Genomic DNA, 19,056 nt, shown 5'->3' with positions numbered 1-19,056 from the left:
TAACATGCACAGTCCTTATAATTTCTTTCTTTCTTTCTTTTTTTTTTTGAGATGGAGTCTTGCTCTTTCCCCCAGCCTGGAGGGCGGTGGCACAATCTCTGCTCACTGCAACCTCCGCCTCCCAGGTTCAAGTGATTCTCCCACCTCAGCCTCCCGAGTAGCTGGGATTACAGGTGCACACTACCATGCCCAGCTAATCTTTGTATTTTTAGTAGAGACAGGGTTTCACTATGTTGGCCAAGCTGGTCTCGAACTCCTGACCTCAGGTGATCTGCCTGCCCTGGCTTCTCAAAGTGTTGGGATTACAGGAGTGAGCCACCGTGCCTAGACCCTTATAATTTCTTATTAGCCACTGCAATACTTTATTTCTGCCCTCTAAATGTAATCATGATTTTACCATAGCTGAATGACAAAACTGTTTTGCCCCCACAGAAAATTTTGCATAAAGCTATGTTCTGACCAACTTGGAAAAAGATAGGATTCCTTTAAATTTGTCTTAATAAAGTTTTGAGTTTAACCAAACTGAAGGTGCTCTGAACCAAATAAATACTCTCATTAGCACTGCAGAACCTTTATAATTTGTACTTACCACCAGCACAAACAATAAGCCTGGTCTTATTCTGTTAAAAATGACCTCTTAATTACTTATACTTCCTGTGGAGTAGAAACAATGCTCAGATACTCCCCAGTTCTCCTGGTAACCATTTCTAGGATGTGATAACAACATACCAGATACACATCAATGCTTGCTTCCACTTATAACTAAAGACTCGTGGATGCCGCATGCCATCTGAAAAAAAGCTGGTTTTACATTACCTAATATTCAATAGCTTAAATTTCTTAAGAAGATATTTCATTTTTTAAGAAACAGTACATTAAAATGCTACCCAAACTGACTAAATGCCTTGAAAAAAGGAACCTAGATCTTATCATGGTTCTTGTATAGTAACAGATAACCTATGGGGAAAGCAATCCTTTGGCTATCTCTTGGAGCTGACCCTCACTGACAACATTCATGTCATGACTCTCTAAAACATATGCTCTTTGCTCCCAGGCTGCACAAGTACACCCCAATCTCAAACCCCCAACTCCAGTACTGGCCTGTACCAGCAACTGGAACTCTCGAGTGAGAATTGGGCAATCGTAACCCACCTCCCTAGTTGGCAGTCCCCCCTGGGTCAGTTCTCCCCAGTTTTCTTTTTCCTTGTTCAGGTAGCAGTGCAGTAGATCAGCAAATCCACTGGCTAACAGATGTTCAATAAAATGTATCTCTTGTTCCTGCTGGCATTTCCAAGCTCCACAAGCAATTATCTTAGAATGCCTCTCTTCTCGATTTTAGAAAAGGAAGAAATAATTTCCCCCATAAACACTGCACTTCCCTTAACCTTAAAACCTTTTGGCCTCTCAATTCCCTTTCTATCAAGCCTAGGGGGTTGGGATGGCAATCGCTTTTCATACCTTTCATAAACGGAAAGGGCTGGTTCTTACTGCTGAGGGCCCCTTAACATGGGATACTTTATTAGTACTTCTATTCCCAGCTTTGAGCCTTAGCAGCAGTTCTGGGACAAGGAAACAATCCCTCTCAATATCTTATCACAGTAAAAAAAAAAAGAGCACAGCTAGGGAAGTGGTTAAATAAATTAATTATATTCTTACTATGAAACACTATGCAGACATTAAAATAATAATGACACATCTAAAGATGTTTTTTAACTAAACAAGAACAATATCCATACTGTGGTGCCATTTAGCTTTTTAAAAATTCCTTATATACCTATGTGTGCATTCACTTGTGTAAATCCAAATGAAAAGAGTTAGAAGGATACAAACCCAAAAATTAGTAAGGCAATGAGATCGAAGGATGAGGCAAATGGAGGTTTTCATTATTTACTTCAAATGATTCTGATACTTCCATTTTTGACAATAAGCACCTATTATGTTGTCATTTAAAAATAAATAAACCAATGAAAATGAAATATAAGAAATAAAATCCATAGTATCATATTTCAACTCCATCTACTTCCATGAATTAGAGAAGAGTTTGTTTTATTTTTAAATTCTCATAAGGAGTAGGTTTAACATGTTAATTTATTCTAAAAGAGAAAGAAATGTTAAAGTCCCAAATATCAATACTATGGATCAGGGGTTCTCAAATATATTTTAAGAGGCACAAAAGCTGGAAATCATAATGCTCTTTATGGAACTCCATGAAATATTGATTTATACTACACCCTTGGCATTCAAGAATTTAACATTCATGGTTTAAATTATTTATAAATGACCCCAAAATCCATTACATGCAGTAATTTGTAAGTTTGCTGAGGCACAAATTTGCACTGTGCCAATTACAAAGCTCAGGAGCTACAGTAAGTCACTGAACTGACGAGTGAGGGAACAGGAAAGATGGAAGGTGCTCTGTACTTGGAAGAAGCAGGAGAAAGGCAGAGAGCTCTATATTTCCTAAGCATCCCACATTGCTTATTTCTTACATTAGATGAAAATGGGCAGGATTAAATGTGGAAGGCTGGCAACTCATGATAGAGTGACCAAATCCCCTACAATGTAAATATACATGTTAGAGACCTGAGGGACAGAAAAGCATGGAGCTGGTAGAGGGTGACCTGGGTGTTTGGAGGTGGTGGGAATGTATTATTCAGGCTATTAAAATAGCTGGTTAACTTCTCAAACAAGCCCTTCCCCTGCCCCTCAACCATCTGAGTGTTAATGTAGTAGAAGGGACAAGATAAAGAACTTCCACCTAGAACAATTTCAATCAAGTAATTTATTGCTGTTTCCAAACTGCTCCTGGCAAGAATGTCTGTGGTGAAAAATTACCTTAGAAGTCCTGACTCAATCCCATTAACACTGACTAATGCTAAAGACTAAAAACTCCTAACCTCTAGCCCCAACTTCACTCCTGAGCTTCAAACTCATATAGCTAGACATTTCTTTCTCAATGTTCTATGCTCCTCAAACTCTAAATGTCAAAACTGACATTCTGCCTCTGTGTTCTCTGCCATGGTTTCTGCCAACATATTTCATCTATTCATGCTAGCCAGAAATTCAGAAGCCTTTTACTCCTTCTTGCCCTCTCTCCCCAGATCCAAGCAAGAAGTCCTACAATTTTATTCCTGAATACTTTTATAATCCAATACTTCTTACCATCCGTAAAGTCACTGCCCCAGTTTAGATTCTCTATTTCTTTACTGTGTTAATGCCACAATCTCTTCCCTTACCTCCAAGTCTTTTATCTTGTTCTTTTCCAATCTCTCCTCTGGTGAGCTGCCAGGATTACCTCTGTGACTGAAAACATTTCAAGGGCACCTCTCTGTGAACTGGTCACACTGCTGTCTTCACCCTCATCTCACACTGCCATCTCTCTAAGACCTGGTAACTTGCTCTGACCAAAAGAATTCAGCAAAAATTACAATTCCAGTTCTAGGCCTTAAAAGATCTAACAGCTTTGACATCACTCTCTTGGGGCCCAGCTGTCAGGTGAAGATGCTCAGTCTAGGCTACTTCATGGTAGGGAGAGGGAGGTGGGCCCAGCCAGCCCCCAGCCATTCTGTCAACCTTTGCTGAGGCACCATTCACATGACTAAAGCTATCACAGATGCTTCATCTTCAGCTGAGTTCTCAGCTGAATGAAGCCCAGCTGACACCAGTCATATGACACATGTCATAAAAGAATTGCCCAGCTGACCCCAGCCAACCCACACAATTATAAGACAGAATATAATCATAATCACTGACATAATCATGTTGTGTTAAGCCACTAAGAGTTGGGGTAGCTTGTTTCACAGCAATAGACAATTAAACACTTTACCATACTATTTTCGCTTACGTTGTTTCAGTTAGGCTTCCTTCTGTCATTTACGAGAGTTCTCATTAGATTATAATATAGATTATAAAGGAAATACATTGTCTTAATCTGTTTTGTAGCTGCGATAACAGAATATCACAAACTGGGAAATTTATAAAGAACAGAAATTTATTATCTCACAGTTTTGGGGTCTGGGAAGTCCAAGATCAAGGCACCAGCATCTGGTGTGAGGCTCCTTACTGCATTCTTACATGAGGGAAAGTGGAAGGGCATGAGAGGATGAATGCTGTGCCCTTACATGGCAGAAGAGTGAAAGAGTGTAAACTCACTTCTACAAGCCAAGCCCCCGAACTTTTTTTTAGAGATGAGGTCTCCTTATGTCACCCAGGCTGGCCTTAAACTCCTGGGCTTAAGCAATCCCCCTGCTTCAGCCTCCCAAGTAGCTGGGACTACAGGTACATGTCACCGCATCCAGCTTCACAAGCCCTTTTTATAGCAGCATTATCCATTCATGAGCACGGAGCCCTCATAACCTAAACAGCCTCCCATTAGGCCCACCTCCCAATACTGTTGCTCTGAGGATTAAGTTTCAACATAAATCTTTAGAAGAGATAAAAACACTCAAACCATGGCAACCATCCTTTTCACTAAAGTTAATCAATTCAAGTACCCTCATTTTCACGTCTAAATTAGAAAGTCACATAACTGGGAAGGAGTTGTAGAAAGACATACAAGAACTGGTGAAAAATATAGACTATTTCTGACAACTGTCTTATGAAGAGAAGTTACTAGAGTCACAAAACTCTTTACATAGTCTAATACATATGTTAGAAAAATTCATTATACCCAAAATGAAAATACCTACATTTGAAGCCAAGGTTTCTAACAATGTGACCTTGGGCCTCAGTTTCCTCTGAGGTGTTCAATGATGATACAACGGTAGGTCTCAATTTTGAAGGGACACTAAAATTGGGAAAGTTTAAGATATGACTGATGCACAGGCTCCAAACACCAAATGAATCAGAATCTCAGAAACAAGGTCTAGTTTGGCAAAAGTGATTTTTGTCCCTTCTCTCCACTGCTTCTCTCACTTTTCCCAAAGAGAATGTAATTCTTTCCAAGTACATTGATCCAAATGTAGGCCTGGCCAAACTGTTGTTAGTTTTATATAGCTGGCAACCTCCTGCCATTAGACTAGATAGGTGAGCCCAGCCTCTTGTTTTCTCTCTCACCTGCTCTGCACTATAGCTATCCCTTTAGGACTAGCTGTTGTAAAGGTTCAGTGTTCAGACTCAAACTGGGCAGGGATGGAGGGTGGGGTTTGGAAAGTCTCTGCTGGGATTTTCAGTCTAAGTCATATTCTCTGGCTCAGCTTTATCAGAGATCCCTGCATAAAGGATCATGAAAATTGAAGCCTTATTTTTCCTGTGCTAGAAGAGGTAAATCTTCCTCACAAAGAAGGGAAGGAAAAGCAACTGGCCAAATAGAACTTGGGCATTCCTTGGACCTGGTTGTAATACTCCCTTGATGTCATCAAAACCTCACAAATAGCTTGAATATCTTGGATCTGCTCCTCTCTATAATTTATCAATTAAGATGTTTCTCAAAGATTTTCTTGTGATTATCAAACCTTATGGGTTGGGATAAACAGAGGAAAACATGTATACTACAGATTTTCTTCTGAACACAATAATTTCTCTTGAAAAAAGGCAACGTCAATTGATATGTTCGGAGTTCAGAGAATAGAGTATAGGAGGGCTCAAAGTTTATACAAAACAAATTTTGTTTTAATAAGTTTTATGGAAAATATATGTGAGCCAGAAAACATTTTGTTTTCATTTATTAAGCTTGCCTCCATAAGTAAAGCAAAGGAATTGAGTGTATAGTGACCAGCCCCACTTCTCTAGCTGGAAGACAGGCTCCAGTGAGAAGCTGGTTCCTCTCTCTGGGAGAGAGGGTAGGAGTGAGGAGAATATATTCGAAGACTAACCTCCAAGGTAGATGTTGGCATTTCAATCATTTCGGTGCACAGTCTTCCATGACCAATCCTCTTCCTTTGGTTTTCCCTGAGACTAAGACAGGGATCCACAGAGCTCAGCCATGGGACTACCAGGATCATGAAAACTGTCATCATAAGCTACCTCTCGCTAGAGAGGAAGCATGCCTGAACTTTCTGTCCCGGGGCCATCTCTATCTTTCTCTCTCTTTTTAAGTACTTCCAATAAATATAGCCCTCATTTTCTTTAAGTACCCAGTGTTACAGAATGCGTATTTCAGCCAAACCATTCTAGTGAGTTAGCAAAAACTGAAAGAGGAAAGAAGGGCTAGAAGTACTGCCAGTTAGCCCAGAAGTGATCCTGCAACAGGCTCTTAAGAACTATCCCATCAATTTGTTTTTCTCATCACACTTAGCAAGAAAATGGTGGTTAAATGCAATCTGAGAACAACCAATGGAATAAGAGAAGCCAGGTTTTCAGAACGGAGGTGCCAAATTATGACCAGAGTCAAGTGGTCTCCCCTTTTTTTTCCAGTCTGAAAATTTCTAAGTTTTCAACAAATACTATATTAAAGATTAGTTTCAGTAAGTCTGAAAAAATTGGGCTAGTTTTTGTCTTCATAAACTCAACAATAAAAGGCAGTTTTGATTTCTCCTTATATAGCATATGATTAATTTCTATCTAAAACGCCTAACAAAAAAACAATCAAATAACGTATTTTTAAAAATCACCTTGGATGAAATGGTAGACTCTTCCTGATCAGTATTTTTGCACTTTTCTCCTGTGTCTTGTTTTGCTGATGTATTTTCTGAACTTCCTGATGAAATTAATTGCCTTCTTCCTTGCTGGGTTGTGTTTAACTGGGTTTTATCTTTGCAGATTTCTTCTTTTCCACTTCCCTGGATTACATTACCTTAAACACATAAAGAAAAAGAAGAAAATTATCTTCTGTATCTTCAAATGTCAATAATCCATACCAAAAAAAGAAAAAAGTAAAAGGATTCGAGACCAGCCTGGCCAACATGGTGAAACCCGGTCTCTACTGAAAATACAAAAGATAGGCAGGTGTGGTGGCGTGTACCTGTAGACCCAGCTACTTAGGAAGCAGAGGCATGAGAATCACTTGAACCTAGGAGGTGGAGGTTGCAGTGAGCCGAGATACACCACTGCACTCCAGTCTGGGTGACAGAACGAGCCTCTGTCTTAGAAAAACAAAAAAGAAAGAAAAGAGAAAGGATAAAAGGGCAAGTAAGATTAAAGGTCCATTCATAGTAATGCTAACTTGGAAATACTTACGTGCAAATCTCAGAAAGTATTAAGCAGCAAAATGGCCAAGAGCTCCAGCCCTGCATTCTACCAGGCTGAGATGCCAATGGAGGCTCCATCCCTTAACTATTTCATCTCACCTTTCTGAACTTTGGTTTCATCATCTGGATAATGGGAATTATAATTCATGGAATTATTAGGAGAAGTAAATGAAGAAAGATATGTAAACTATCTAGCAGAGTACCTGATACATGTTATTTTTTTAATTGTAGAATTGAATTTCTCTAACAGAAAATCTGACTTATAACTATCCAATGAACTTTACATATACTACTTATTAAACCCTAACATCCACAGTGACGAATTAAACTTAAGCTATTTTTTTTTTTTTAAACGAGACAGAGTCTTGCTCTGTCACCCAGGCTGGAGTGCAGTGGCACGATCTCGGCTCACTGCAACCTTCGCCTCCCCGGTTCAAGCAGTTCTCCTGCCTCAGCCTCCCGAGTAGCTGGGATTACAGGTGTGCACTGTCCCATGCCTGGCTAAATTTTGTATTTTTAGTAGAGACGGGGTTTCACCATGTTGGCAAGGCTGGTCTCGAACTCCTCACCTCAGGTGATCCACCTGTCTCAGCCTCCCAAAGTGCTGGGATTACAGACAAACCCAAAATAACCCAAACAGGGGAGTGACTTCTACAGACTTTGCTGATGAAGTAAATAAATCTCAATAACAATGGACATTGTATCCCATAAAATACCCAAAGTTTAATGCAGTTGGCAAACCTAAGACACTATCATATTTTGTTAACAAATTCATAATTGTCCATGGCAAATTGTCCTTCTCCTCTACTTGAGAGTGATGTCTTCATGAAGGCAGAAACTTTACATGCCTTGTTCACTGTTCCTCCCTTGTCTCCAGTACCTTCAACTGTGCCTAGCACAAAACTGATGCTCAATAAATATTTCTGACTAAATGAATTTTGAACATAAACAATTTGTCCAAAGATTCCCTTAAGAGCCAGGATACAGGTATATAAAGCAATCTGTAGTCATTATTCCATGTTCTAAAGCAGGGATTAGCAAACTTTTTCTGTAAAAAGCCAGAGAGTAAACAGATTAAACTCTGTGGGCCATACAACATCTGTCACTACTACCCCACTCTGCCTTTGTAACATGAAAGCAGTCACAGACAATGCATATATGGCTGACCATGGCCATGTTCCAATAAAACTTTATTTGCAAAAACAGGCAATGGGCCAAATTTGGCCCATGGGCTGTAGTTTGCTTAGTCCAGTTCTAAAGCACATTCAAGTAGCCTGAAATAACATTCCCTCATTAAGTTCAGGAAAGAAATGCCAATGGAATACTGTCCATATTATCAAACAGGAATATCAATTGAACCAATATAAAAAATAATATATTTATCAAATGTAACTTAGGCATAAACTATTCTAATAACTAAATTTTAACTAAATTATTTAAATATTCATCATGAATCTAAATTAGAAAATAGTTCATATCATTTTTGGAAACTGTCATAAACAGGACTTAATAGGACTGAGTAGCTTGGTACAACAAATGACCAAATGCTGTAACAGTTATGAATTAAACCAAGTGACATACTGAACTAGTGGTATTGCTGATTATGCTAAGAACTATAGTAAATTAAACAAGACACAGCTTCTACACAAATGGTAGTTTATATATTCCAAGTGTCACACATGTACCCAAAATTCTAAAATTAAAAAATATATATATTTAAAATACTCAGTTCTTCAAAACTCCAAATTCTTTACTATAAACCACCTCTAGGGACTAGAGCTAATTTTTTTTTCAGCATGAGAAGCCATTTTGATATTATTAAAATGCTCTTCACAAAGAGTATATAAAAAATGAATAGCTTAAAATGGCTGACAACAGTCTTTATATCTGGTATGGCAAATATTCTTCTGAAATCCAAAATAGGTACAGTTAAATGATAGAAATATAAAAGAAATTAACTATTAATACAAAATAGCTTGATTTTAACTATTACCAATGGCACTTATATGAGCTGTTATACTAATACTACACGAATGATAGCTCAATTATATATATATATATATGTATCATTAAAAATACATCCATCCAGTCTTACCTTCTAGAGGAACTACTCCCAAACAGCTATATTAACTATTGCACGAGTATATTTCTCAATTTTTTCCTGTGTTTAAGCAAATATATCTACAAATACATATGCATAAACATATACAGGACTAAAAGTACAAATATTATTTCTGTGGTTTAAATACCTAGGATTGCAATTTCTGGATCAAAGTGTATTGTATATTTAAAAATTTAAGAGACACTACAAGTGACTTTGAAAGGCTATACTAGTTTATACCTCCACAAGTAATGTTCGATAATACTTCTTTCTGCCAACAGTGGATATTATCGATTGCTTAAATGTTGATAAGTTAATGAACAAAAAATGCTAACTAGTTGTTTTCAATTTACATTTTCCTACCTGATAGTAAAGTCGTAATATTTACTATGTGTATTTATTATTCTGTAGTATGTCACACATAATGCTCAAAATTTCTACTGAGTTTTATCTTTTTTGTTACTAAGTAGACAATTTTTTAAAAACCTTCTTTTATAAGTGTGGTAGATAATATATCTCAGTATATTGTTTGGCAGGCTATTATTTGCCTCTGACTTTATTTACAGTGTCTTTTGCATAGAAGTATTTTTCCTTTCTATTTAGGTAAATCTATCAGTTTTTCCCTTAGGATTCCAGGTTCCCTATCATCTTAAGAAAGTGTACAGGCATAATCAAAATATTTTTCCCATACTTTCTTCAAATGCCTTGTTTTAATTTTTATATTGACTATTAATTCAATAGAAATTTGTTTCTGAATATAGTATAAAGTAGTACTTTAACATTATTTTCTTCAAAATGGAGAGCCAATTTTCTCAACATCATTTATTAAGAAATATATCCTTTCTCCATCAGTTTGAACTGATATGTGTTTATAAATTAAATGTATTTTTTTTATCTGTTTCTGGGTGTTTCATTCTTCTTTTTTTTCCTGGTCTAACTTACCTATTCCTCTGCCAGAATTATCAACTACTAAAAGCAGGCATCAGGCCCAGATCAGGAGAGTTCCATGAAGAAACATAATTTTTCAATTATTCAAATTGTCCCTGACCATATATGGAAATAATTCAGTGCTCTAACATTAAAATCTCACATAGAAGGCATACATAAAGAAAAATATGGACTAACCATAATATACATAAGAGATGTCCTAAACCAAATATTAGCAAATTTAATCTAATAGAGTATAAAAATAAAACGGTATCGTAAGATTGAACTTATTCCAGGAACACAAGCAAAGTATATTACATTAGGATATCTACCAATATCATTATTTACATTAACACATGAAAATGCAGAACTATTTCTATACCAAAACATTTTTAAAAAATTCAAGTTATTCCTGAAAACATGGTAAAAATAAAATGAACCATACTAAACATGATATGACTATTTATCAGAATCTAATACCAACCTTAAAATGCTAAAATATTAAGAGAATTTCTATTAAAATCAGGAACAAGAACAGACCAATTTTAACCATTTTTATTTAAAGTTTATAGGGTTCAGCTAATAAGACAAGAAAAGAAAGCAGTAGATAGATCAGAAGAGCCAAAATTATCCTAGTTCTATAGATAATATGATTCTACAGCTAGAAAATATAAGGTTCAAAAACTACTAAAATTAAATAACTTGGCAAAGTTGCTGGGAACAAAGTAAACAGAATAACTAGCACTTTACAAAAATGTAAGTACATTTTGAACTGTAGTCCAATTAAAATAATGTATAAATGCTCAATATTTATAATCTGCATCAAATTGCCATGGTGAAAATATTCACAGTACAAAATTAAATGCAAATCAAACAGTGTGGGGACTAGTTCAATCTTCATCAGCATGTGCCACTTTTTACAACTTCATGTTGGTAGCTTAGAAGATGCAGGAAGAAGAGCTCTATAGAATAGCATGATACCAGTGAAAATATAAAAGCTCCTTTTTCAATCTACCAGGAGTATCCCAACCTAAGAGTTATGATTAGTCTTGTGGCCTAGAAGGCTGAAGGAATAGAGATAACTGGAAATCAAGAAAGAGGAGACTCTGAAAGCCTTTGCCTAAATATATTTACTTCTCCATCACTAATGGACATTTAAAAAAATTTAGCCCAGGCCTAAGAAACTCATGACAACATCCAAGAGCTAGTACCTGAGACATACAAAATAAAATAAATTAGAACTATATTGGCTGTCCACTTTCAACACTTCTATTCATCATAGCACTGGAAGTCCTAGCCAGAGCAATCAGACAAGAGAAAAAATAAAGGGCATCCAAATCAGTAAAGAGTCAATGAGTCAAACTGTCACTGAGTCAAACTGTCACTGTTTGCCGACGATATAATCATATACCTAGAAAACCCAAGAGATGCATCCAAACAACTCTTAGAACTGATAAATGAATTCAGCAAAGTGTCAGGATACAAAACCAGTGTACACAAATCTGTAGTATTGCTATACACCAACAGTTACCAAGCTGAGAATCAAATCGAGAACTCAACCCCTTTATAATAGCTGCAAAAAAACACACAAACAAAACAAAACAATAAACAAAACAGGAATATACCTAACCAAGGAGGTAAAAGACCTCTACAAGGAAAACTACAAAACACTGCTGAAAGAAATCACAGATGACACAAACAAATGGAAACATATCACATGCTTATGGATCGGTAGAATCAATATTGTGAAAATGACCATACTGCCAAAAGTAATCTACAAATTCAATGAAATTCTCATCAAAATACCACCATCATTCTTCACAGGACTAGAAAAAACAATCCCAAAATTCATAGGAAACCAAAAGACAGCCCAAAACAAGTCTAGCCAAAGCAATACTAAGCAAAAGGAACAAATCCGGAGGCATCACATTACCCGACTTCAAACTGTACTACAAGGCTACAGCCAGCAAAATAGCATGGTACTGGTATAAAAACAGGCACATAGAGCAATGGAACAGAATAGAGAACCCAGAAATAAAGTCAAATAATTACAGCCAACTGATCTTTGACACAGCAAACAGAAATATAAAGTAGGGGAAGGACACCCTATTCAACAAATGGTGCTGGGATAATTTGCAAGCCACATGTAAAAGAATGAAACTGGATCCTCATCTCTCACCTTATACAAAAATCAACTCAATATGTATTAAAGACTGAAATCTAAGACCTGAAGCCATAAAAATTCTAGAAGATAACATCAGAAAAACCCTTCTAGACATTGGCTTAGGAAAAGACTTTATGACCAAGAACCCAAAAGCAAATGCAATAAAAACAAAGATAAATAGATGGGACTTAATTAAACTAAAAAGCTTCTGCACGCAAAAGAAATAATCAGCAAACAGACAACTCACAGAGTGAGAAAAAATCTTCGCAAACTATGCATCTGACAAAGGACTAATATCTGGAATCTACAAGAAAAAACAGATCAGCAAGAAAAAAACAAATAATCCCATCAAAAAGTGGGCTAAGAACATGAATAAACAATTCTCACCAGAAGATATACAAATGGACAACAAACATATGAAAAAATGATCAACATCACTAATTACTAGGGAAATGTAAATCAAAACCACAGTGCATTATGACCTTACTCCTGCAAGAATGGCCATAATTTAAAAATCAAAAACATAATAGATGTTGGTGTGGATGTGGTGAAAAGGGAACACTTTTACACTGCTGGTGGGAATGTAAAATAGAACAACCACTATGGAAAACAGTGTGGAGATTCCTTAAACAACTAAAAGTAGATCTACCATTTGATCTAGCAACCCACTACCGGGTATCTACCCAGAAGAAAAGAAGTCATTATATGAAAAAGACACCTACACGTACATGTTTATAGCAGCACAATTCGCAATTGCAAAAACATGGAACCAGCCCAAATGCTCATCAATCAATGAGTGGATAAAGAAACTGATATATATATATTACTTCATGTGTAATATTTTTTTTGTCAATAACATCTGTATGTGTTGATCCTCAATTTGTAGTAGGAAATGGGGAATCATAGTGGGGAGGGGCAGACACTTTCCCTCAGTAGAATAATTTCTCTGATAAAAGAAAGACTTAACTTGACCAAAAATTGGACCAATGTGAACTTGTCCCTGCAAACAACTCCTTTTCTTTCAGAACTGTTGTGTACTGCAACTGCTTCTGTGCTACTGCTTGTAATAGTTCAACATGTATTTCATTTCAAATACGTTTTCTTTCACTTGGTAGATGTCCCACATAAAATATGAAGCATGTTTTTGGGCACTTCACTTTGAAAATACAAATGAAAGTAATTTGACATTATATAATATATATATATAATATATATAATTTGACATATATATATATAGTCAAATTATATATATTATTTTTATATATATATGACATAATTATATTTTATATAATATATAAAACAATATATAATATATAATTATTATATTTTATATTATATTATAATTATATAATATATAATAATTATATATTATATATAAATTATTATATAATATAAAATATGATGCCTCCAGATTTGTTCTCTCTCTATATATACATACACCATGAAATACTACTCAGCCATAAAAAGGAATGAAATAATGGCACTTGCAGCAACCTGGATGGAATTGGAGACCATTATTCTAAGTAAAATAATTCAGGAATGAAAAACCAAACGTTGTATGTTCTCATTTACAAGTGGGGGCTAAGCTATAAGGATGCAAAGGCATGAAAATGATGCCACAGACTTTGAGGGCTTGGGAGGAAGGGTCGGGGAATGAGGGATAAAAGATTACACACTCGGTACAGTGTACACTGCTCAGGTAATGGGTGCACCAAAATCTCAGAAATCATCACTAAAGAACTCATCCATGTAACCAAACACAACCTGTTTCACAAAAACCTGTTGAAATAAAAAAAATATATAATAATGATGATGATAATAATAAAAAACTGTATTGGCTGAAAAACGAAAAAGCCTGACAACAGCAAAAATTCCCCTACATATAAAGGATTAAACCAAGAGTTAAACTGAGAGATGATCCAGGAGAGACTGCAAGGGCAGATCAAGAAAAGCAAACAAAAACCAAACATATGAAGAGTAAATTTAGGCGGCTGTACAGTGATATGCCTTAGTACATGGGCTTTAAAGTTAGTCAGAGCTAGGTCTCAGTTACAGCTCTGGTATTTATTTTATGATCTTGGATAAGTCAAATAACATGAATTAATGTTATTTGTCCTGTTCCTAATGATTCCAAAGGTTCCAAAATATCAAGTTAGTTTCAGATAATCTACATAAAGACCAATAACCACAGTTATGGTCCTCAAGCTGCAAAAGACATATGAAAGTTACCCATATCTGAATAAACCAAAATGTATCCTGCGAATTAATTTTTAAAAATCTCACATATTGGCCTATTGATCCCCATCATTTATTACTTAAACAAACAAAACAATTTTTAAAAAAATAACAGCACCACAGAATAAGTCTAATTGTTTTAACTTTTAATTGGCAGGATTCAGGTACTAAACTGTTTTAAAGTACTAAACTGTCTTTAAAGGAATTAAGTAACCTAATCTTGCTCTTATAAAGTACTTTTCCCACAGCCTTAGTTTATAAAAAGATTACCCGAATCCAAAGACTTTTCTATCTTATTTTGAAGCTTTAGCATTTTAAGTACATTGTACACATGCGATATTCCAGACCAATGTCAAATTACTCTCATTTGTATTTTCAAAGTGAAGTGCCCAAAAACGTGCTTCATATTTTATGCGGGACATCTACCAAGTGAAAGAAAACATATTTGAAATGAAATACATGTTGAACTATTACTATAAGCAGTAGCACAGAAGCAGTTGCAGTACAAAACAATTCTGAAAGAAAAGGAGTTGTTTGCAGGGACAAGTTCACATTGGTCCAATTTTTGGTCAAGTTAAGTCTTTCTTTTATCAGAGGAATTAGTCTACTGAGGGAAAGTGTCTGCCCCTCCCCACTACGATTCCCCATTTCCTTCCTACAAATTGAGGATCAACACATACAGAGATGTTATTGACAAAAAAAAAATATTACACATGAAGTAATTGTGGGGGTGGGAAGAACTGAAAACAACTGTACTAGAATGACTTACTGCAAAATTCTTAGGCTTAGATTGGAAAATTCTCCAGATTAAACCACATGCCCCTTAACACATAATGTATAGTGCACTTTTCCCATGAGAACACTTTGATCCTAGTATAATCCAAACTAGCATTAAATAAGATATATTCTGTACATAATATATTTGATCCAAAACTTTAGAAGACTTCTATGACCACTGTGCAGAATACACAAAGCAATAAGAGTAGTAATTTTCCAACTAAAATGTGTATTCATTTGTGCTGTTAATTTTTTTAAAAACAATGTTCAAGGTAAAATGGCAGAATAGCATTAACTAAACTAATAACTGCCAATAAAATCATTGTAAATTCAGGAAAAAATATTTTTTAAACTATCTGTAGGCACTGGAGATTGACCAAAGAGGCAGAGTTGGAGAAGTGTCAAGGTTGAAAATGAACTATAACCTATAAAGTTTGTGAACTTGTGACTTTTTTCCTGAGGGCCTTCTCCAAGTCACACGTGGCAGAAAGCTGCAACCTTACTGGTTTAAATGGTCAGAGCAGAGAGTTTGAGGCTAGGAGAACAGGCAGAGGTGAGTGATAAAATCCTGGAAGGAAGGAAGCCACAGAAGGGGCAAGAGCAAAAACCTACATAAAAACTTGACCCCAATTCTTGGCTGACTGCTAAACTACATTTGCATGGGGCCAACCCCAAGGACCCAGAGAAAAACGCAGCAGCTGGAAAGTGAAAGAACTACCTAGAGCCTGCAGCTGCCATCCATAACAGGGGAAACAGGGTAGACTCTGAATCCAGCCAAATTAATTGCTATCAGAACAAAAATACTTCTTCAGAGGAACATAACAAAATCAAGAGCCTCTACAATGTATCATCCATAATATCCAATATCAATAGAAAATCACTAGGCACAGAATACACAGGAAAATGTGACCCCATAAAAGAAAACAAGCAGTCAATAAAAACTAAGTCTGAAATGGCAAAGTTGTATGTAGATGCAGACTTTATTGCAGCTATTATAAATATGGTCAAAGACTTATAGAAAAATACACAAAATGATTGAATAAACGGGGAATCTCATCAGAGAAACATAAACTATACAAAAAAGAACCAAAGAGGAATTCCAGAACTGAAAAGTACAATAACTAAAATGAATAATTCACTAGATGGACTTAACAGCAAATTAGAGATGGCAGAAAAAAGAATCAGTAAACTCGAAAGTATATCAATTCATCTGGCATTTTTAAAAATCAAATTAAACACTCTTATTGTGCTAGCCTTTTATCCTAGACATAGCACCAAGAAGTCTGTTTGAAAGTCTTCATTAATATAATGCTAGCACATAATAGCACTTGTTAAATGAAGAAAATTAGGGTGGTATTTGATAAATGGCATAAAGTAATAGCCTATGTTTTAAATTAGACTTCATGTTCACAACTAAAAAAAACTAGGCTAAGCTATACACTTACACAACCTCTATCTCTATAGAACTAGTTTATAGTTTTTCTTCAGAAAAACTTTCAAATTCTGTTTAATGTTTTCTTGAAAGTCAGCATTAGTAGAAACAAAAACCTACCTCCACTGATTGCTGGTACTGAAAGGTTTTGATCACTTAAATGTTCTGCTAACATCCAAGCTGGAAGGATTCTTTTCCTCTCGGCAAGGATTGGCTGCTGCTTACTGCAGTCTCTATTTTCACCTAGGAAAGACTAAAAAGACACCTATAAATTACTAAAAATAATCACACATCTTTAATGAATTTGCAAAATATTTGCTTTGCAGAATACTACCATTAAAATACCCATATGCAACTGTAGACTGAGTTCATAAAATTTCTTGAACAAAGAAATTATTTCTATTAGTTTAACTGTTGGATTACTGCCATATTCTCTAGAGCTTAACTTAAAATCAGCAAAAGTAGATAAATGCTGGCAATATTGTCATAATAGACCTAATTTCAGTTGTCTTTTCTGCCTTCATAATAATTTGAAGAACATGTTATAAATGGATGAGATATCAAATTTCTCACCACACTATTTGTGGGAGTCATCTGGGTCTTGGCTATTTCTGTGCTTCCTTCCAGTTGTGAGGCACCGGTAGTCTCATGAGGTAAATTAATCACGGGGGATTTTGGTGTTTCATTCAATATATTATCTTCATCAAGCATTTGACTGTTTCTATAAGATAAAATAGAAACTTGTCTTTAATTTTAAATTTAACACACTTCTGCTGCCTTAGAACTACATCTAAGTTATGTCCCTTTTCTCAGACTTAGCAAAAACAAAAAAAGCAGATTATAGTATATTAGAATAAAATATATAGACTAGAATATGTTCTTTATTTCCTACCTGCTGTATTGCCATAAAATACATCAATCTTTCCAAATCATGGGCCTAGAAACCACAATTATTTTTGAGATGTGTGGCAGCCATCTCTCTCAAGGCTTAAGAGCTCTTTATTTAATATTTGTCCAGATGGTCCACAAAAATTAAGATCACCACCCAGCCTCTAGAGAGATAATGTAAACTGCAAGGGCATCACCTAAGCTAGTTAGACGTTTGGAGAAAAAAGAAATAAAATCCTGAGTTTAAGTTGACACATAACTGCTACTGAAGTTCAGGGAAGTATTAAAGAGCTACTTATGAAATATCCCCAAACTTGTAGTACAGCTGCAAGCTAAATGTTCTGGAACAGGAACATGTGGGACATGCCAGCAGAACCAATTACCTCATACTCCTGCAATATGCAGTAAGGTCATCCAAAGTTGTTGGGTTATTAATACTTATGTATGCATAGACATGATCCAACAAATTTGTCTTTTTGAAAATTTGAAACTATAGATGAAATACTACTCAGAAATAACAAGGAATGAACTATTGATGTGTGCAAGAATATAGATGAATCCCAAAGGCATTTTGCTAAGTGAAAGAAGCCAGACACAAAAGGCGTATTGTATTACTCCATTTATATGACATCCTGAAAGGTAAAGCTACAGGGACAGAAATAATATTAATGGTTGCCAGGGATTGGGGGTGGAGTGAAGGGACAGACTACAAAGAGCCAGGAGAGAACATTTGGGGAAATGGAAATGTTCTATATCTCACTCTAGTAGTATTTTAAATGACTATATTATCATTTTTAGTGCATTGAATTGCACATTTAAAAGGGATGAATTCTACTGTGTGTAAATTGTCCTCATTAAACGTGAATTTTTAAAAACTAAAGATATAAGATTTTAGAAGTATGTCTAGCTGAGCAAAGTCTAATTAACCGCTTGTTTTATTTGTTTGTTTTAGTATTTCTTATACAGGGAATAATCTACTTCAAAGGCAGCCTTCAATGTCAATGGCAAGAATCAGCCAAAAGAGAAAATTTACTTAGAGTAAATTACTATGCAGCATCACATTTTTTGTTCATTCAATCAATATTTTTAAAACTTCTACTGTGTGTCAGACACTGTGCCAGGTGCTGGAGACATATCTTGGAAATGTCTGATTGTCCTAGCTATGAAAGGTCACTCCACTACAATACCCAGACCCATTTTACTCATAGATTACAGGTGTACTTCCAAATTATAATTTTTTTCAAGTTTTCTTAATATTTAACATGAAAAATATTAAGAAACATTCAAGAGTAGTGTGATTATTTTTCACAATTTATAGTATTAGGAATTAAGTAACATCATCAATTCCATTTCTAGTTTATTTTCTATTGTGGCATAAGTCTGAGATGAATTCATATACACTCTA

General features: G+C 35.5%; 1 protein-coding gene across 1 annotated transcript in view; it reads right to left on the bottom strand.

The window, feature by feature from the left end:
• Positions 1-19,056, bottom strand: part of APLF (aprataxin and PNKP like factor) — a 107,941-nt gene that overhangs the window by 42,131 nt on the left and 46,754 nt on the right. The window contains exons 4-6 of the mRNA XM_003262483.2: positions 17,337-17,484; positions 16,884-17,016; positions 6,552-6,733 (exon numbers count right to left, since the gene is read on the bottom strand). Coding sequence (XP_003262531.2) covers positions 6,552-6,733; positions 16,884-17,016; positions 17,337-17,484 — 463 coding nt within the window. The remainder of the gene's footprint in view (positions 1-6,551; positions 6,734-16,883; positions 17,017-17,336; positions 17,485-19,056) is intronic.

Source organism: Nomascus leucogenys, chromosome 14 (genome assembly GCF_006542625.1).
Source record: "Nomascus leucogenys isolate Asia chromosome 14, Asia_NLE_v1, whole genome shotgun sequence".
In the NCBI taxonomy this organism is placed as follows: domain Eukaryota; kingdom Metazoa; phylum Chordata; class Mammalia; order Primates; family Hylobatidae; genus Nomascus; species Nomascus leucogenys.
This window is presented reverse-complemented; position numbering and strand designations above follow the sequence as displayed.